The sequence below is a fragment of the Bos grunniens genome, chromosome 17 (assembly GCF_055505025.1).
Source record: "Bos grunniens cultivar Pamir isolate PY7600 chromosome 17, Bosgru_T2T1.0, whole genome shotgun sequence".
In the NCBI taxonomy this organism is placed as follows: Eukaryota; Metazoa; Chordata; class Mammalia; order Artiodactyla; family Bovidae; genus Bos; species Bos grunniens.
In genome coordinates this window covers 52395321-52416913 of record NC_141181.1, presented here as the reverse complement: position 1 = coordinate 52416913, position 21593 = coordinate 52395321, and the positions used below count along the sequence as shown (strand labels likewise).

The following is a 21593-nucleotide window of genomic DNA, read 5'->3' as shown; positions in this document are numbered from 1 at the left end:
ACTTCCGGCGCCTTGGGGGCGGGGTTGTGGGTACGGCGCGCGGCCTGAACCACGCCGTCTCTTACGTCACTCGGCGGCGCCGGAAGTCGGAGTTCATACACTTCGGTAGGTCTGCTTGCTTGCAAGTGGCTGTTCGCCGAGGGACTCTGGTCGCCATGGTCTCAGACGGTGAGGGCCGCGCCGGCGGGATCCGGACCCCGGGACTAAGCAGACTTTGCCCAGCGATGACCTACCAAATGGACTGTATTTTGGGGGCTGGGTGGAGCCTGTCTGTTCTTTAAAGGAGTAGCAAATGTATTCATTCGTTCATTCATTTCAGTAAATATTTTTGGAGCGCCTGTTGTGTGCCAGGCGTTATTTCATGCCCTGGGAGATACATAGAGAACATGACGGACTAGCGGAGATTACAGTCTAGTGAGCGAGACAGACAGTAGGCAAGTAAATAAAAATAATTTCGAAGGGTAACAGAGCTGTGACGACAGTATAAAGTAATGATGGTGTCGATCGCGATTCGGGGATGATCCAGGAGGAGCTGCTTTCGATATGGGTCCAGGGAAGACTAGTGATACTCAGACTAAGACTTGAGTGATTTTATAAAGGCTCTGTGAAGGCCTTGTGACAGATTGAGCCAATACATTGCAATGGGAAGACGGAAAGGGGACACCTGTGGGTTGAGGAGGGTGGAGACTTTCGTTCATACATTCAACTACCAGTTACGAAGCTTGATGTCTTAAAGGGAGAAAAAAGAGGCCAGGGTGGTGGGAGCAGGGTGGGATAGAGGGATGAGATCAGAGAGCCAGCTAGCCAGGTGCAGGTCCCTTGTGGGACCAGATCTCTATTTTAAGTGTAATACAAGCCGTTTTAGGGCTCCTAGCAAGAGAGTATTACTGATTTACGATATATATATATATATATATATATATTTTTTTTTTTTTTTTTTTTTTTTTTTTTTTTGCGAGATCTTAGTTCCCTGACCAGGGATCCAACCCATGGCCTCTTGCAATGGAAGCATTGAATCCTAACCACTGGACTGCCAGGGAATTCCCTGACTTACTATCTTAAAGGATTACTTTGACTGCTGTGTGGGAAATGGACTGTGGAGAGCAAGAATAGAAATAGATCCTTTCAAGGGCAGTAACAATTGTCCATGCATCATTTATCTGTTATAATATCACAACTCTGTGAGGGAGGCAGATCTGGTATGGCCCGTGTCTACAAATGAGAAGGTAGAGACCCAAAGAAAGAAATCCACAGGGACAATCCATGTGTATGGATTCACACCTCTCCTGACAGGCGACACTTTGTTTTTCTCAGGCTTGATGATAGCAAGGAATGTATGGTTCTGAGAATTGGGGAGTGGGACCTGATGGAGATATAAGGCCAGAGGCTTTTGGGCAGAAGAGTGAGGGCCTGTGTAGAGACAGTTATTAAGTGACTCTTCTGTGCTAAACACTTTGTTCTGTGATTTACACAACATTCCTCATTCTCTGAAAAGTCCACGATTTAGAGGGCTGAGGGGGGAAGAGAGATCAGAAGCACAGCCAAGTGTAAAATGAGGTCGTGAGTACTGTCATCAGAAGAGGGACAGCCCTGTGGGTGGTCAGAAGGAGACAATAGGGCATTGAAAAGCCACAGTGTTTATTTCCATTTTTTTGTTGGAGTATAATTGCTTTACAATGTTGTGTTAGTTTCTGGTGTACAACAGCATAAAGTGAATCAGCTATATGTATACATGTATCTCCTCCTTCGCGGATCTCCCTCCCTTCCACCTCCAGCCCCCATCTAGGTCATCACAGAGCACTGAGCTGAGCTCCCTGTGCTACACAGCAGCTTCCCACTAGCTGTCTGTTTTACACGTGGTGGCGAATACATGTCAGTCCTCATCTCCCAATTCGGCCCCCCGCCAGCTGTGTCCACATGTCCCTTCTCTGTGTCTGTGTCTCCGTTCCTGTCCTGCAAGTAGGTTCATTTGTGTAATTTTTAGCCACAGTCTTTAGAGTCAAGCAGATCTGTCTTCAGAGCTGGGTGTTAGCTTTGCTACTTGTTAGCAGGCCATGCGACTTAGAGCAAGTTACTTTCACTTGCGAAATAGGAATACCATATTTCATCTAGTCTAAGATAATATGATTATGAAATGTGCTTTTATTTTATTTAATATAACATTAAGAGAAAAAATGTGATCCGTCATAATGGTAAGATACCTTCCTGAGTTCAGCAACTGTCAAATGTAAGAAAAAAGGAGGGAGTACATCTTATAATTGGTGAAAGATAGCTTCCCTAGTGTCTCACTGGTAAAGAACCCACCTGCCAATGCAGGAGACATGGGTTCAATCTCTGGGTCAGGAAGATTCCCTGGAGAAGGGAATGGCTACCCATTCCAGTGCTCTTGCCTGGAGTATCCCATGGACAGAGGAGCCTAGCAGCCTACAGTCCATGGGGGTCACACAAGAGTCGGACACAACTTAGTCAGACGCAACAACAACAACAAGCGAAAGACGGCTTTAAGTCCCTTTCTGAGCTGTCAGCAATGGGACAGGAAGATAGGATTACATGTGCTAGGTCTGACACAGAAAGGCTGACATTTCCTCTCTTCTGAGATGGGGGAGCCAGGACCTGTTGGAAGACCTGGGGAAGACTTTTGAATAAGGAGGTAGCAAGGTTTGGGACCTTGGAGAGTAAATAGGATACGGGTATGTAAGCAAGGCATTGCTGCTTTCTGCTATTAAATGAGCATCCTGGGTTTTTCATAGCAACGTATGCTTACTGGTTCACATTCTGTCACCTCAGAATATAGTCTCCCTGAGGGCTTGGATCCAGTATCCCCAACACCTAACACCGGTACTTCAGTGTCAGTGTTTGTTGAATTAATGTGTTAGCCTGTTTCGTTGTGTCTTTCACTTTGTAGAGAGTAGCCTAATTATTTTCACAATAAAGTCTTTACACAGCCATTGCTTTTCACACTGGTTTTTACCTTTTAAAGATTGGTTACTAATTGGCCTTGCTAGAAGGTGATTTGATGGACCTGGAGCCAGACTACTTCTGTGTCTCCCTTTAAATTTCTCCCCACTCAGCCCTACCCCAAGCCTGAAATTCTGCTAGTGATTCTTGGTACTGGTCCATCAGTGCTCTCTGTCCTTGACCAGACATCCATGATGCATGTATCTTTGGGGTCATAAAATGTTTACTGGGCATCCACCCTGTGCTAGGCATTGTGTTCAGAGCAGAGGACAAGCAGTGATAAAAGAGACAAAAATCCCACCGCACAAAGTTCATAGTCTACCGCAGGGGTCCCCAACCTCTGGGACCTAATGCCTGATGATCTGAGGCGTAGCTAATGTAACAATAATAGAAATAAAGTGAACAGTAGATGTAGTGCTCTTGCGTCATCCTGGAATGAACCATCACCCCCCCACACACACAACCTGTGGAAAAAATTGTCTTCCATGAAACCTGTCCCTGGTGCCAAAAAAGCTGGAGGCTACTATTGCAGTGCATGAGAGGTGTAAATGTACAGAAGGCAAGCAAGAGCTCACTAAGGGCCTCCAGAGCTGTAAGTCTTTAAAAGAACTTGATTTGTGTTCCTTTCACGATTGTAGCTTATATACATAGAAAGGCATGCAGTGGTGCTTGCTTTGGATTTAATTTACAAATTGGAAATGTTAGCTTTGTTTCACTTTTATGAGGCTAATTTTTTTTGTTTTTTTGGTTAATTGCAGAGGATGAATTGAATCTTCTAGTTATCATAGTTGATACCAACCCTATTTGGTGGGGAAAGCAAGCATTAAAGGAGTCTCAGGTAAGGCTGCTTGGGAAGGCTTTTGGATAGTTCTGATTTGACTTAGTACTTCCCTGGTGGCTCAGATGGTAAAGCATCTGTCTACAATGCGGGAGACCTGGGTTCGATTCCTGGGTGGGGAAGATTCCCTGGAGAAGGAAATGGCAACCCACTCCAGTACTCTTGCCTAGAAAATCCCACGGATGGAGGAGCCTGGTGCAGGCTACTGCTCATGGGGTCACAAAGAGTCAGACACGACTGAGTGACTTCATTTTCTTTCATGTGTATATTGCTTTTTTATTAAGGTATAATTTCATACCATAAAATTCACCCATTATAATGTATAATTCAGTGTTTTTTAGTAAAAATCACAGTAAAGTTGTATAACCACCACTACCACAATTCCATTTTAGAAAACTTCTATTTCCAGAAGGTTCCCTCGTGCTTGTTTGCAGTCAGTCACTGCTTCTATGCCCTAGCTGTTATTGTTGTTTAGTCACTAAGTCATGCCCAACTCTTTGCGACCCCATGGACTATAGCCCACCAGGCTCCTCTGTCTGTGGGATTTCTCAGGCAAGAATGCTGGAGTGGGCTGCCATTTCTTTCTTCAGAGGATCTTCATGACCCAGGGATTGAACCCACATCTCCTGCATTGGCAGGTGGATTCTTTACCACTGAGCCACCTGGGAAGCCCTCCCCCCTGTTGTAGGCAAACACTCATCTGGATTCCGTCTCTGTGTTGCCTTTTCTGGACATTTCATATATTGATTCCATATAATATGTAGTCTTTTTTTTTTTTAATACTTTCTATTTTAAAATAGTTATGGAATCACAGGAAATTATAAAAACTGGTACGGAGAGGTCTGTGCACTCTGGCTCCAGCTTCCCCCAGTAGTAGCATCTTCTGTAACTGCAGTACAAACGGCAAAACCAGAACACTGACATCAGTACAATCTCCAGACCTTATTCAGATAATAACAGTTTTGCGTGCACCTGTGTGTGTATGTTTGGTTCTTGCAGTCTTAGCACATGTAAGATTTGTGTAACTGCCGCCACAATCAAGACACAGCTGTTCTATCCCAAGGAGCTCCCCGGTGCTCCCTCCATGGTTGGTGCAACTTTCTAGTCCCTGGTACTAGTCTAATAATATGTTCTCCAGATCTATAATTTTGTTCCATAAATAGATCCTATAGTATGTAGCTTTCGAGTGTAGCTTTTATCTTTTATTATTTTTTAAGAGAACTTGGGACTAGGCTGTTTTACTTACTTAATTAATTTATTTTGGCCATGACCCAGAGCATGTGGGATCTCAGTTTCCCAGCCAGGGATCAAACCCATGCCCCCTGCAGTGGAAGTGTGGAGTCTTTAACTACTGGGCTGCTAGGGAAATTCCTATCCTTTTTTTAAAAATTAATTAATTTCCTTTATTTTTTATTTTTGGCTCTGCTGGGCCTTGTGGTTGCGTGCAGCTTTCTCTAGTTTTGGTGAGCAGGGCCTCCTCTCTAGTTGCAGTGTGTGGGCTTGTCTTATTGTGGAATGCCAGTGTTAGGGGGCACAGGCTTCAGTGGTTGCAGCCCGCAGGCGCAGTAGTCCTGGCACACTTGCTTAGTTGCTCTATGGCGGGTGGAATCTTCCTGGACCAGGGACTGAACGCATGTCCCCTGCATTGGCAGGTGGATTCTTAACCACTGGACCACCAGGAAAGTGTCATGTGTCATTTTGATTATAGTCATTCTAGGGTAAGTGGTAGTACCTCATTGTGGTTTTAATTTGCATTTCCCTAATGACTAAGCTTTTGTTCATAAACTTATTAGCTATCTGTATATTTTCTTTGATGAAATTCATATAAAAATGTTACATCCAATTTTTAAATTCTTAAATTGGACACGTTCTTATTTAAATTCTTAAATTAGACATGTTCTCACAATTAAGAACAAGTTATGTACTTGATCGTAACTTTACCAAGTTGCTGTACGATGAGCTGCACACATTGAAAGTGTTATGTCTTCACATATGTATGCATTCATGAAATTGTCACCTCAGTCAAAATGATGAAATACAGATCTATGGGGGTTCCCTGGCAGTCCAGTGCTTAGGACTCAGTGCTTTCACTGCTGTGGCCTGGCTTTCGTCCCTGTTTGGAGAACTAAGATCCTGTAAGCTGATCGACGTATCCAAAAGAACATAACAAAACAAAAACACACAAATCCATCACTCGCAGAGTTTCTTCATATTCCTTTGAATTTCTCTCACCCATCTCTCCCTGTTCCCTCCTGGAGGTAGCCACTTATCTGCCTAATATCACTATAGATTGGTTTGCATTTTTAAGGTATGTATATACGTGGAATCACGGAGAAGGCAATGGCAACGCACTCCAGTACTCTTGCCTGGAAAATCCCATGGGCGGAGGAGCCTGGTAGGCTGCAGTCCATGGGGTCTCTAAGAATCGGACACGACTGAGCGACTTCACTTTCACTTTTCACTTTCATGCATTGGAGAAGGAAATGGCAGCCCACTCCAGTGTTCTTGCCTGGAGAATCCCAGGGAGGGGGGAGCCTGGTGGGCTGCCATCTGTGGGGTCGCACACGACTGAAGTGACTTAGCAGCAGCAGCGTACCTGGAATCAAACAGTATATAGTTGGTTTTTTGTTATTGGGTTTTTTCTTGTTTGGTCTATTGGTCTGTTGTTTTCACTCAGCATAGTTACTTTGACATTTGTCCATGTTGCTACATGGATCAGTAGTTCATTTCTTGTTATTGCTGAGAAGAATTCCATTGTGTGGCTGGACCAGCATATCACTACATATTATCATACTCTCCAGGAAGACTGTCTTACTTTGAACTCTCATCAGTGGTATATGAAGATTCCTTTTTTTTTGTACTAACACAAGATGCTCTGTTTCCTTATTTTATCTTTTGCCAGTATGATGTACCAAAAATTCTCTCAGTCTTCTTTTGGTATATCTAATGGCCCTTTGTATTTCTCCTTTATATTTTTCTTTGGGGGAGTTTCCCATTTTCCTCTTTGGGTGTTCCTTTTTATTTTAACTGGTTTGTGAACACTCTTTATGTTAAAAGGTTAACTCATTGTCTTTCATGTGTTGAGGTTTTTTTTTTTTTTTCCAGTTTGTAATTTGCCTTTCACTTTGGTTTAGTTGTTTTTTGTTGCGTAGAAATTTTAATAGGTTTGTTTTACATGTTAAGAAATAGAGTAAGTGAAATTTATTGGTTTTGTTTTCTGCTTAACATAGTTCTTTCTTTAGTAATATTAATACTTGTCAGAATGTAAATTCCATGAAAAAAAGGGTCTTCACATGGCACATAATAGGTTCTCAGCATATTTAGTGAATGAATTAATTGAAAGACTTTACAATTACCAATTTAATCAATATGTATTATCTATTCTATGTGCAGCAACAGTTTGCTAGTAATTTTATCACAGAAGATGTGACACGTTTACTATTCCTTGAGTGTTATACAAAAAACATGTGTGGAATATTATACTGATGAGAAAGCGGTCTCATAAGTAAAATTAGAGAACTATAGTTTCTTTTTCAGATTTGATGATCCATATTTTTGCTATGAATACATTTATTTATGAACAAATAAGTTGTATTGATTAACAGAATAACAGCTGGAAAAATAACAGTGAAAATGAATGTCTTTGCATGTGATTTCTGGTCTCAGTTGGAATTTTAGTCTTTCTTGAGTTTCTATTTCAAATTGGACAGTTTTAATTATCAGGGAGGATGAAATTGTACCTGGTAGACAGTTCTGTATGGGAGGAGAAGGAAAGGATGAGTCTTGATAACTAGTATTAGTAAAGATTGATTCTACTGACTAAATTTTATCTAGGTCAACTGGAGCACAAATCAATCATCATGTTTATAAAAAATGACCGTATCTCCTCCTGCTTCCCCAGTTCCATCCCATCCCCCAGGAGTAGCTCCTCCTTCCTTTTGCTCTCTTCCATGAGACCTGACCAGCTAATGTGTTGTTCTTCTAAGCAAGTCAGAAATGGGCAAGTCTGTGCTGTTCAGAATCAGAAAACTATACCTTCCTGATGTTTTTGCTTATGACCTTGGAGAAGGGAACTCCAGAGCAAATTTTTAGCGTGAATAATTATCTGACATAGTGGTTTTGGGTAGCTGTTTTAGATTCTTTTGTCTTCTGTGTTTCAACAGTTTACTCTGTCAAAATGCATTGATGCCGTGATGGTGCTGGGAAATTCTCATTTGTTCATGAATCGTTCCAACAAACTCGCAGTGATAGCAAGTCACATTCAGGAAAGGTATGACCATTGTGATTACTCTCCCTGCTCAGTGCTTAAGGACCCTGGGATGAGATATTACTGGGGTAGATGAATATACCTCAAATAATAAACTGGTCATAAATTAGAATTTGGTAGGAATTCTCTTCGGTTGTCATCTGAAGAGTGAGAACCACCGTAAAGCGTTTCAAGAGGCTGTAACTGAGTACGTTCTTTATTTCTCTCATTTTTTAAGAAAACAGTGGAATCATCAAAACATTCCATGGTGGAAGACTCATGTTTGCCAATTTGCCTGTTTCATACATTTTGTAAAACTGAAGTTTATGATGGACTCTTGAGATTCTGGAATTGGTGTGGTCTTTGTTATCTCTGCTGAATTCTATTTTGATGTTTAGTGAGGTCCCTTAGTCCCGGTGTAACTAGGGAGTTTTTTGTCTGTTTTTCTGTTTCAGTCGATTCTTATACCCTGGAAAGAATGGCAGACTTGGAGACTTCTTTGGAGACCCAGGAAACCCTTCTTCTGAATTTACTCCCTCAGGAAGTAAAGATGGAAAATACGAGTTGTTGACAGCAGCAAATGAAGTTATCGCTGAAGAGATCAAAGATCTAATGACTAAAAGTAATTGCTTTCAGCTTTTCTTCCTCCCATTAGTGCTATTTGCAGATGGAGTTGAATGTGGAAGTCCTTGAGGTTTCGAGTCCAAAAGTTTGAGATTTTTGATATTATCTACTTAATTTTTTTTCTCTCTCTCTTTTAAAATCACGCCCACAAAAGCCTGTGTGATACTTGCCTGACTTCTGCAGCGTGGACACTGTTCACCAGCCTCCACTTGAAACACTCTAGTGTCTGAGGATAGCCTGTTTTGACCCATTTTTCCTCTTTCTCAGACCATTCTTCCTTCCATTTTTGACTTTTCCTTCATCTTGTTTCTTCATTTTTTAAAAATGTTGATTTTATTTATTTTCAGCCGAGCTGGGTCTCTGTCACTGCACTCAGGCCTTTCTCCAGTTGCAGCGAGCAGGCTTCTGTTGTGATGGCTCCTCTCGTTGCGGAACACAGGGTCTAGGGCCCGTGGGCTTCAGTACTTGTGGCGCACGGGCTTGGTTGCCCTGAGGCATGTGGAATCTTCCCAGACCAGGGATTGAACCAGTGTCCCCTGCATTGACAGGCAGATTCCTATCAGGGAAGTCTATCATTTTATTTCCTTAAAAAAATATATATTTTTTTTATTCTGTGTGGTGTTTTTCTTTCTCTGTATGTTCTCGTCCAACCTTCCCATTAATTATCATTTGTGTATGAACACTTCCCAGTCTTTGTCTCTACTCCATCCTTTCTTTCAAACTGCAGATGTCTCCCCTTAAGTGTCCCTCAGCCTCATTAATAAGCCCCAGACCAGTTTCATTTTCTTTCCCCACAGTTACACCACTACTTCCATTTCTGTCACCCCCATCCTCCTGCTTTTCCAAAGGCTTTCATTTTGACTGTTTCCTTCTAAACCAACATCTAATCATCTATGAAATCCTATTAATTTAGTCTCAGAAGTACCTCCAAAGTCTGACCCCTTATTACCTGCCATCTAGCTCAACCTTGGGACGGCTGACATCTTGGGCGGGGGAATTCTTTGTTGTGGGGGGTTTCCTGTGCTTTGGAGGATAAGGGTTAGTTGCTCAGTCATATCCCACTCTTCGTGCTTCCATGGACTGTAGCCCCCCAGGCTCCTCTTGTTCATGGAATTCTCCAAACAAGAATACTGAAGCAGGTTGCCATTCCCTTCTCCAGGGGATCTTCCCAACCCACAGATCAAACACAGGTCTTCTGCATTGCAGGTGGATTCTTTACCATCTTAGCCACCAGGGAAGCCTTTTGGCGGATACTTACTTAGTAGCATCCCTGGCCTCAACCAATTGGATGCTAAGATATCCCCCAGTTGGGACTTCCCAGGTGGCGCAGTTGTTAAAGAATCTGCCTTGTAATGCAAGAGATGAAAGAGACACGGGTTCAAAACCCGGGTCAGGAAGATCCCCTGGAGAAGGAGATGGCAACCGCTCCAGTATTCTTGCCTGGGAGATCCCATGGACAGAGGATCCGGTGGGCTGTGGTCCATGGGGTCACAAAGAGTTGGACATGACTGAGCACACTTGCAGGTACAAACCAAATGACCCTCTTGGGGCACAGTTGCCCCGGTTGAGAGCCTTTGCTCTGGATCATTATAACAGCTTCTTTCTCCTGTCTCTCCCCATTCAAGTCCTTCCACTCAGCCCTCTAGAGTTATTCTAAAAATCAGAGTTAGTATTCCCTGCCTCAAACACTTTTGCTAATTCCCTATTGCCTGCAGGCAGTGGTTTTAAACTGTCTCCTCTGTCCAAATCACTGGTGGGGAAAAGGCAACTCTAGAGACAGTGGATCAATGATTTCTCTTGGGACTGGGGGTGAGCAGGAAGGGACTGGGAATGGGCCTAAGTGATCTTTTGGAGTGATGGAAATGTTCTATAGTTGGATCATGGTGATGATTTCAACTCTAGAAATTTACTGGAAATCATTGACTTGTGCACTTTAAAAGAGTGAATTTTGAGATCTGTAAGTTACACCCGAATAACATGAAATACTGGCCCCACTTCATTGTTTCCGACTCAGTGGGCCTAGGGCGGGCCCAGTGCTTTGGACGGTGGCTCACACGGTAAAGAAACTGTCTGCCAGTGCAGGAGGCCGGGACCCAGGTGCAATCCCTGGGCCGGGAAGGTCCCCTGAAGTACGAAATGGGAACTCACTCCAGTCTTCTTGCCTGAAGAATTCCCTGGTAGAGGAGCCTGTGGGGCTACACTGCATAGGGTCTCAAAGGGTCAGACATGACTGGGCATAGCATAGCACGCACCAGGGAGGACCCAAGAATTTGTATTTTTCTTGAGTTCCCAGGTGATGTTCCTCCAATGGGTTCTAGAATCACATTTTGGGAACCACTGGCCTCCAGCGTAAAGGCCCAGCTTCTCAGTACAGTGGTCTAGACCTTTCCCGTGGGGCATCAGCACTCCCGGACCAGTTGCAAGCCCCATTCCTACAGGGTATTAATCTGGACGCCCACCTTGTTGAACTGGATGTTTAGAATTTTGATTTTTATGAGTGATTTTTTGTTGTTGTTGTTGTTTTCACTCAAGTCTGCAGATAAGCTGTGAACTTTGTCCCTACCTCCCACAGCCAGGGGAATTTCTCCAGTCCTCTTTTCACTGGTCCAGCTTTCCCCGGGGCAGTGGGAAGGAAGAGGTGATAGGAAAGGCTCAGAGCCTAGCCAGGGACCTCTGTGCAGGCTGCCCTCGGTCACACACAGACTTTTGTACCACTCAGATCATTGAGAAACCAGAACCTTCCCCAGTAACACCAGGATACTTTTTAGTATTTATTTTTATAACATAAAATTTACCGTTTTAACTATTTTTCAAGGTACAGGTTGGTAGCATTAAGTACATTCACATTGTTGGGCAATCACCACTATCCATTTCAAGAACTTTTTCATCATCCCAAACTTAAACCTTATACCCATTAAACAACCACCCCTCATTCCTCCCCATTCAGCCCCCAACCACCAGGATATTTTAAATTGAGAAAATGTTTAACAATTGCTTATCTGTGTTTATAAACCCAGTTTTGAAATGTTATATGATTTCCTTCATGAAGATGAATGCTTTGGTTTAAAAATGATTTTGGTTCAATAAAGTACCTAAAAGTTCTCTTTTTAATGCTTTTTGTTATTTACAGGTGACATAGAGGGTCAACACACAGAGACTCTGCTGGCAGGATCCCTTGCCAAAGCTCTTTGCTGTATCCTTGGTGGTTTTTTTTTTCTTTTTTAATATGTATTTATTTATTTTCTCTTCGGTTGTGCTGGGTCTTTGTTGCTGCCTGCAGGCTTTCTCTAGCTGTGGCGAGCGGGGGCTACTCTGTACTTCCGGTGCCCTGGCTTCTCATTGCCATGGCTTCTCTCGCTGTGGACCGTGGGCTCCAGGGTGCACAGGCTTCAGTGGTTGCAGCACCGGGGCTCAGTAGTTTCAGCTCAAGGGCTCCAGAGTATAGGCTCATTAGATGTGGCACACGGGCTCAGGTGCCCTGCAGCATGTGGGATCTTCCCAGACCAGGGATTGAACCAGTGTCCCTTGCATTGCAAGGTGGATTCTTAACCACTGGACCACCAGGGAAGCCCCTGCTGTATCCTTGGTGTTTTAATCATTCAGAAGTTTGTTTTGTTTTTTCCTTTAATAAAAATACCTTAACTTGTGATATTTCTTAGAACCATGGATCCACATTACTGGAAGGCATGAGTTTTTTAAAGCAGTAGATAATAAAAAAGCTTTAACATGGTTTTAGGAGAAGCTGTAAGAATGAGAAAACTCTACTTTCTCCAGTATGTCTTTCTCACAATGAATTATTCTTCAGGATGTTTCTCTGTTTATTATTAGACAGATTAAAATTTTTTTTTTCCTCTCATGTTAGGAACAGTGTTTGATTTTAAAAGCCTTTTACTGACCCTGGGGCTTGTTAAATGAGCAGCTGGTTCTCCCCAGGAGAATGAGTTATTTTGCCCACCTTTATAAAGCATGTTGATAATCTGTGTGACATTTTTTTCAGTCTTATGTAATTTAATTTGTTTGTTTTGTAAAGTATTGAGTGATCCCTCCAATCCCAGACTATGATTGGGGGTGTCTGATTGTCTGTGTATGGTTTACAAATTCGTCATCTCATTTGGTTGGCATATTGATTTACTTGTGCCAGTATTCAAATCTAGGACATGATAGATAGCTGTAAAACGATCAAATCTATTAATTTTAATTTTCTTGGAGAACAATCATATTTTGGTCAGGTTGCAAAACCCACTTGATTGCAAAGTCAGTAATTGGAAACTCCCAATCTCTTTTGTGTGTTTATTGTGAGTCATGGAGCTTTTCCTTTTTTTCAGGTAGGTGGATGCTGAATTTATTTAACTATGATTTGAATTTATTTGTTCTGTTTACTGTTATTATTTATGAAACACTTTTTAAATTCCTTAATGCTAAGAAAATAAGACATTCATAGAATGAACAAGGAAGTTAAAGGTGAGAGCCTGCAATCTTCTACGGGACTGTAATTCTTATTTTACTACTATAACTTTGAGGGGCTGTTTTAAAATTGGCAAGAAAACTTTATATAATATGTTCAGTGAGATTCAGTTGTAATGTAATCTGTTTTTATCTCTTTATAGATAACCAGGAAATGAAATCAAGGATATTGGTAAGATTAAAAGAAATCTATACTATGTTTTTATACCAGCCAGAGCCAGTTAGAAAACAGACTGAGAAATAAGACCCATTTATAATAGAAGCAATAAATATTAAGAGTCCAGAGTTAATTAACAAGTACTGTGTAAAGTTGATTATGATGAAAAACTGAAATTCTGAGAGACATAGAAGTATTGAATAAACAGAGCCATATTTTTTTCTTTTTTAATTTTTTTCAGTTATTTTTATTGATGTATAGTTGATCTACAGTATTATATAGTTACAGGTATATAATGTAGTGATTCACAGTTTTTTAAAGGTTATATTCCATTTATAGTTATTAAAATATTGACTATATTTCCCATGTTGTGTAATATATCCTTGTAGCTTTTTTTGTCTGTAATAGTTTATACCTCTTAAATCTCTACCACTGTATTGCCCGTCTCCTCTTCCTTCTTCCCCACTGGTAACCCCTAGTTTGTGGAGAGCCATATTTTATTCTTGAATGTCAGTTTGTCCAAGATTAAACTATAAGTTCAGTGCAATCTCAGAATATTAATCAGATTTTTTTTTCCTGGCAGAGTGGAGGGATTTAAGAAAGTCAAGAATTTATCTAAAAGAATAAGTCAGTGGGAATAGCCAGGAGCTTTCTGAAAGAGAATAGTAAGCAGGCACTTGCTCCAATCGACTTAAAAAAAAAACATACAACATGACTGTTGTAAGTTTAAGTTTTATTCAGGGTTTTACTCAGCATTATAGCTCAGGAGACAGCCACTCAGCTGTGGAGTAACTGTCCCGAAGAGGTAGAGGAGAGACCAGTTTATGTGGGTTTTTTTTTTTGGCTAGGAAATTCACACAGTCAAGCATACATCTTGGTAAGAGATGACTGCTGATCACAAAGAACAGATATCTCAAGATAGTGATTTTAGTGCTTTTCTATTTTTTCAGCTCTTGCCTACAAAGAGGCAAGAATCTGGGGTTGTTGGAATTCTTCCTGAGATACCCGTCTGACTGTCTAAGGGCCTGTTTATCCAAAGCACTGAGTGCCTCATCCTGCCTTTCATCCTGGACTCCTTTCAGGGTGCTCAGTCGGTGGGCAGCTGCAGTGGGTTCCCATTTAACCCTTGTAGAACTGGGTGGGGAGCAGTGCTCTTTGTTCTTCTTTATTCACACTCCTTTAGGCACTCAAACACATTATAAAGCCACAGTAACAGTGTGGTTCTGGTACAGTAGTATGCAGACAGATAATGGGTACATAGTGGGGTTTGACACAAGATGAATGAAACCTTTCAAATGTGTGGGAACGAAATGGATTATTCAGTAAAAGATACTGGGCCAGTTGGTTGGCCGTCAGGAGGAACACAAGGCTAGATCTCACTGCTTACCCCTAAGCAGATTCTAGTAATGATTGATCAAACATGTCAATGTAAAAATTCGAGTTGTAAAAGTGCTGGAAGAAGATACGTGTTTATCATCTTCAGTTGGTGAGTATCTTGCTAAGCATGATGTGAAACTTTAAAAGGAAGCTTAAGACCTCAAAAAAATAAAACCCCCAAAACAAGGATGGGAAAAGAAAAAATCTATTAGGAAAAAGTGTTTTCAACATAACTACGTGACAGGATTGATGTAATGTTTCTAAAATAAAGAAGATTGATGTAATGTTTCTAAAATAAAGAAGAGCTTTTAAATTAATTTTTAAAAGTCAGGGTTGACTCCAAAGGAACAGGTGGGAAACATGAGCAGTCTGCAGAAGAGGAAATGCACATGACCAGGTAGCGTTTGGAAATATGGCAGCCCTACTAGTGGTTCTTCTCTTGCATCGCCCGTGAGAGGATAAATTAGTACAGCTTTTCTGGAAGGCAGGTCGGTAATATGTATCAAAATGAAATGTGCAGACACTTTAGTAATCCCACTGGTTATCTTAGGAGCTAATCAGTTGTGCAAAGGGTAGATGGGCATATTCATCAGAGCATTGTCTAAAATTGAGGTTTGAAAAAAAACAACTGAGATGTGGAAACTGCTTAAATGTCTTCTGTAGGTAATTGGTTAAATAGTCAAAATCTAGGAACTCAGCATGAAGGATGATATACACTCATATTTATTGACATAAGGTTGTTTCCCCCAGATATTGGGGACTACAAAATCAGGTTGCAGAATACTAGGGTATCATCCTGGGTGTGTGTGTCTGTGTCTCTGTTGGATGTGAATGTACATACATGTCCACATAGACGCTCTTTAGAAACCATTAACAAGGATTATCTCTTGGATTATAGGATTTGGGGGAGATTTTTAATAACTACAAAGATAAATAAGAAAGATGATATTGACTATAGTTTGTTGTATACTGTGTTGACATTTGAGTAAGAGCGCTAGAATGTGGCCGAAAGGTATTAACATGCATATGATTTTTAGGTGATTAAGGTTGCAGAAGACAGTGCCTTGCAGTATATGAACTTCATGAATGTCATCTTTGCAGCACAGAAGCAGGTGAATTGAGAGCCTTCTTTTTAAAGATTATTGCTTTCATAATGAAGGAATTAATTTTACTGTTTGAATGGCCTGCTTAAAGAAATAGTCTGACTGAATACTTACTAAGGGATTGGGAATCTGGAATCCATGTTTTGTACTAGTCATTTTTCTATTTTGAGTCCTGCACCCTTGAGAATCTAGTGGATCCCCAGAAGAATATGCAGTCAAACTCACTTTTGTTTATAGTTATGTGGTTTAACTACATGTGTAGTTACAACCCTGTTTAGCTCATCCTTAGACTTCAGGCTAAGAATCCTGAGTTTTATAACAGTTTGCTGCATGTGTGGCCTCAATTTCTTTGTCTTTCTGCTTTAGGGAGGTTTTAGGTAGCTCAGTGGTAAAGAACCCTCCTGCCAATGCAGAGATGCAGGTTCAATCCCCGGGTCAGGAAGATCCGCAGGAGAAGGAAATGGCAACCCACTCCAGTATTCTTGCCTGAGAAATCTTACAGACAGAGGAACCTGGTGGGCTGCAGTCCATGGGGTCGCAAAAGAGTCGGACACAACTTAGCAACTAAACAACAACAATAAATATTTGATATTTTTACTTTGCAAATAACTCAAGTGTTCAGATGAGTTATCATTAATACATTTTCTTCTTTGACATGTTTAAAAAAAACTTTCTTAAAACTTCAGTTTAAAAAAAAAAACAACACTTCAGTTTTGGGATATCCCTGGTGGTCCAGTGGATAGGGCTCCATGCTTCCATGGCATGAGGTATGGGTTTGATACCTGGTCAGGAGACTAAGATCCTGCATGCTGTGGTGGCATGGCCAAAAAACTTTAAAAGCAAACTTCCGTTTTAACCTAAAATGCTGTTATAGTCACCTGTAATGTTTTCTGTCTTGGAGTGGCAGCATGATAGAGTGGAAAGGCCATGGACTTTGGGGACAGGCAGATTGGGGATGACAGCACTGTTGGCCCTTGGCTCTGTGACCACCTTCCAGCCAAGGCCTGGGTGTTTCACTGTAAAATGCACATCAGATATCTATCTTGCAGTGTAACCATGCATGTTAAATGAGTCTTTTTAAGAATAGAGTCTGGCATATAGTAGGTTCTCATTATAAGGTAGTCTTCACTATTCCTGTTAATATTTTTTGAAATGTCCATTTCAGAATATTTTGATCGATGCCTGCGTGTTAGACTCCGATTCAGGACTCCTCCAACAGGTATATTTTAAATGAATGCTTGGTGGTGGTTCTGAAAGCGTGGTGAGTTCTGTTACCTGTGGTAAATGTCTCTCACCCACCAGTTTTCACACAGCTTTAGGGATTATCCCTTATGATGCGTTAGATTAGAGCACCAGCATCTCTCTGGTTCTTTTGAAATTTTTATTTATATTCTACATAATGATCTGATTGACTTTGTAAAAGTATTAAAATTCACACAGTAGAATGAATTCAAACAGCACAGAAAAGTATTTTTAAAAAAGAGTAAAAAAAAAAGAAAAATCTGTTCAAATCCTTTCATCCCGAGGTTATTGTTAATGTTAGGTGACCAGCATGATCGCTCTATACATACAGATGAAAGAGTAGATCACTAAGCAGAGAATTTTATAAAAATAAGATCCAGATCTGTGCTGTCCTTAATGGTAGCCATATGACTGTTGAGCTCTTGAAAAGAGTCTGATCTGAATTGAGAAGTATGTGAGTATACAGACTGAATTTCAAAGACTTAGGATGAAAAACAATGTATAATATCTCATTAATGATTCTTATAATGGTTACATGTTAAAATGATAATGCTTTGAATATATTGAGTTATATAAAAGATGCTACTAAAACTTTATCTCTTCATTATTCCTGTTTTATGTGGCTAGAAAATTAAAAATTACATATGTTGCTCATATTATGTTTCTCTTGGACAGCACTGTCAGATGTTACTTTTAATCAAAACATGAAAATGAGTTTTACTTTAACTAAAAAGGAAAAGGAAAACCAAAAAACTGGAAATAAGACTGAAGACAATACTAAACTTTTGATAAATGTTTTTTGATCACAAGGAACATTATTTCCTAAAAGATCAGTTAAAAGCATAAAATTACAGAAAACTTTGAGTTTAGGTTACTGCTGGGGATTGACTGGGGAAGCGGGGGTACAACCAAAAAGTACCCCAGCCTCAAAAGTTCCTGTTTCTTAAGCTTGCATGGTGTTTGTTGGAATGTGAAGTGGTACAGCCTCTTTGGAAAATGATCTGAAACTTCCTCAGAAAGTTAAACATGGAATTACCAGTTGAGTCTGCAATTCCGTTCTTAAATATTTATTCAGGGAAAACGTGTCCACACAAAATACTGTCCATGAATATTCACAGTTGTGCTATTCGTAATAACCCGGAAGTGCAAACAACTCAAATGCCTATCAGTGGACGAATGGATAAACAAACTGTGGTCTATCCATGTGGTGGAATATTATTTGGTCATAAAAAGGAATTGAAGTACTGATACATGCTACAAGACTACAGTATGAATGTACTTTGAAAACCTTATCCTAAGTGAAAGAAGCCAGTCATAAAAGGGCATAGCTTGTCTGATTCTATTGATGCAAAGTGTCCAGAATAGGCAAGTCCACGGAGACGGAAAGCAGATTGGTGGTTGCCAGGGGAGAGGAGGGATGAAGAGTGACTGTTAATGGGGATGTAGGGTGATAAGATGTTCTGCAGCCAGATAGCGGGGACAGTTGCACAGCTCTGTGAATGTTCTAAAAATTAGTAAATCATACATGTTAAAAGGATAGGTTTTATAGTGTGTGAATTACATCTCAAACTGTTAACTCTAAAATACAATGAGAGTGAATAAGGATGGCAAGAATAAAAATTCACCACCAGCAAACAAACAGAAAAAAAGGACTTGTAGTGTCTTATAACTGCAGGCTTCAAAGGGTGAAAGGGCGTGGACCAAGGGGAAAACACAAGCTATGTGAACATCTGGAGAGGTGGCTGCAAGTTTCCAGTCTTCCTTCACTCTGGGAAGAGACGCCCTTTTAATTTGCTGTGTCGTAGACCTGAAGAGTTGGTGGTGAGAATGACCTCCGTCTATAAAAGCTAGTGCTCACGTGGCAGTGAGTCCTTTGTGTGTCTTACAGGCTTGTGACATCACAGGGGGACTGTACTTGAAGGTGCCCCAGATGCCTTCCCTTCTGCAGTATCTCCTGGTAAGGAAACGTCAACAGTGAACCTAATGCCTTGAGTCAAGCGAGACCCTTATTTCCTGGGGAATGAATGGGAACAAGACGGCTGACGCCTAGTAACTGGAAGAAAGGAGTGGAGGGGTGACCTAGGGAATTCCAGCTTCCATAGTCTTTGGACCCTGTCGCCCTATGCAGACTGTTTACAGCACAGTGCCTGTGTGTGGAGGTGCTCAGTAATTGCGGAATGAAAAATACACATTTCTCAACAGACGTTCAAGGGAAGTCCAGTTTAGTATTCTCAGTGTTTACTGGCTGACGTCTAATATCTGTATCTTGGCTTCTGGTTGTTTTCCACCGTATTTTAAATAAAAATTTCGTGGTCATTTTTTGTTTATTTGTTTGTTTCATGTAGTGGGTTTTTCTTCCTGATCAAGATCAGAGGTCTCAGTTAATCCTCCCACCCCCAGTTCATGTTGACTACCGGGCTGCTTGCTTCTGTCATCGAAATCTCATTGAAATCGGCTACGTCTGTTCTGTGTGCTTGTCAAGTAAGTTGGTGTACTGAGTTTTTATTTTTTACGTCTTTTTTTTGGTGGGGGGCAGGGAGCACTGTGTGGTATGTGGAACCTTAGCTAACTGACTAGGGATTGAATAGATGCCCCCTGCAGTGGAAGTGGAGTCTTAACCGTTGGACCACCAGGGAATTCCTTACTGAGGACTGAGTCCATACTCAGTTTTTCTATGTTGGAGGGGAGTGTGCAGAAGATACCTTCAACTGTGTTGCTTCTAAATCATCCTGGTGTTTTTTTTGTTTGTTTCAATTTACAGTATTCTGCAATTTCAGCCCAATCTGTACCACATGCGAGTAAGTATCTTTTGGGGTTGTGTGGCTAGCTCTCACTTTACAGAGATTTAGAGCACTAAAAAGTGTTTTATTTTTTTCTGTGTATTATTTCAGGACAGCCTTTAAGATTTCTCTGCCTCCTGTACTGAAGGCCAAGAAAAAGAAACTAAAAATGTCCTCATGATAATAAAAATAATTTCCCTATCACTTAGAGCTGGTTATATAAATTATATGGCAGAATCTTTGTTAGGGAAGCTCTGAAAATAATAGAGATGTGTGTAAGATAATGAGCTTTCTTACAGGAAATATTGTGAAACATCATCCTTATACTGTGCTTCTGAGGGGCTGATGTATTTGAGGGAGTCATTCTATGCAATATACCCTAAAGTCTTTTCTGGCTGGTTTTTGTCCAGAAATGGGGGAAGAAAGCACAAATTTGAGACTTTTTTTTTTAATGAGAAGTTGTTAATGAATTTGTCAAAGTCTGTCCTGACTGATGGAAGGTGTCAGAACCTACCCAAGTCTAGGTCCTTACTGTGAAATGTACAACATGAAATTTGGACCCGGTTCTGGAAAAAAGTGACTATGGAGTAATGGCATTAATCAAGATAGAACATCTTACTTGAGTCAACACTTAGCTTTGACAGTATTCATGTAAATAAACTCCTTATTTTCTCAATTGAGGTTTAACTCCATATATGACCAGATATTTATTCTTCTGTCTGACAATACATGTTGGACAGTTACCCAAATGAGAGCTTATCACTGAGTATCTCTAAAATCTGATTTTAAACGAGTATGGAAAGCAAGTGCAGTAGTCAGGAAGGAACTTTTTCTTCAAAAACAGTTGTGTGAAGAGCTTATTTGTGAAAGCCAAAGTCTGGGTTCACGAGGGGAGTTTCTCTGGGAGAATGGATTCTTTCCAGCTAAGTGTTGCCCCACATAGAATTCATTCCTTTTTTAGAGCAGGGGGAAAGCATTAATACTGGAGAATGGTTCTCTGGAAACTTTGGGCTTAATACTGAAAACTTGTATCAATTCAAAAGAAAAATTATTTGTAATTTCAACAATAAACAACTTATTTTTCTGTGTAACCTGGAAGTTACTAAAAGTCCTTTTAAATTCCAGCATAGCGTAGGAAGGGTTTTCAAGAATGGTGGCCAGTTTGATTTGTTTTTAGAAAGTATACTGACAGAAACCTATATGTGTATACAACATTATATATAAATAAGATTTTAATTTTCTTTTGATACCATCTCAAAAACTGTCTCAAATATTTAAATAATTTGGTATTTGGTTAGATTATTTCAGGTAGGTTTTATATTCTGGATTTACAATTTTGTTAACAAATATACAAAGATTTTGGTGGTCACTTTCCAAGTATTTGTTAATCTCTGAGTTTAAGAATGTCTTTTAAAAATAATATTTAATATTTTACAGCCTAAGTATAATGGAGATCACTATTTTTAAGTCTAGGAAATAAAGCATCATATATCTAAAGATGACTAAATTCAAACAAGCTTATAAGGTTTTTGTTATTACTTTTTCATTTGAAATGTGTTATGAACTGGCTTAATTCTGTTTAAATTTTAACTGTTGTGTTTATGGTTTATTTTGTATAAATTTTTATAATAAAATAATTTAAATTTTCATATTTCCCTGAGTTATTTCTTCTTACTGGTTGTTTATTTCATGCTCATGCATCTTCAACTGTGTACTTTTTAACTGGATTTGTTCACATGTCAATTTTTTATTCAACCCTGAAGAACTTTAATTTCAATCTTGCTGAAACTATACACAAAAATAT

General features: G+C 40.3%; 1 protein-coding gene across 9 annotated transcripts; it reads left to right on the top strand.

Annotated features, from left to right (window-relative positions):
* Positions 1 to 24: 24 nt before the first annotated feature.
* Positions 25 to 21438, top strand: GTF2H3 (general transcription factor IIH subunit 3). 9 transcript variants are annotated; one of them, XM_086347339.1, is made up of 13 exons: positions 26 to 168; positions 3717 to 3796; positions 7960 to 8066; positions 8498 to 8664; positions 11797 to 11859; positions 13098 to 13127; positions 13274 to 13302; positions 15702 to 15776; positions 16933 to 16986; positions 18898 to 18966; positions 19355 to 19490; positions 19771 to 19807; positions 19901 to 21438. In XM_086347339.1, the coding sequence occupies exons 1-13, from the start codon at positions 156 to 158 to the stop codon at positions 19968 to 19970; spliced, it is 930 nt and encodes a 309-aa protein (XP_086203465.1). In that variant the 5' UTR covers positions 26 to 155; the 3' UTR covers positions 19971 to 21438. The 9 variants fall into 9 exon arrangements, with proteins under 9 accessions (XP_086203467.1, XP_086203465.1, XP_086203466.1 ...); XM_086347340.1 differs by having other exon boundaries at positions 62 to 105; XM_086347341.1 differs by lacking the exon at positions 18898 to 18966 and having other exon boundaries at positions 25 to 168.
* Positions 21439 to 21593: the final 155 nt, after the last annotated feature.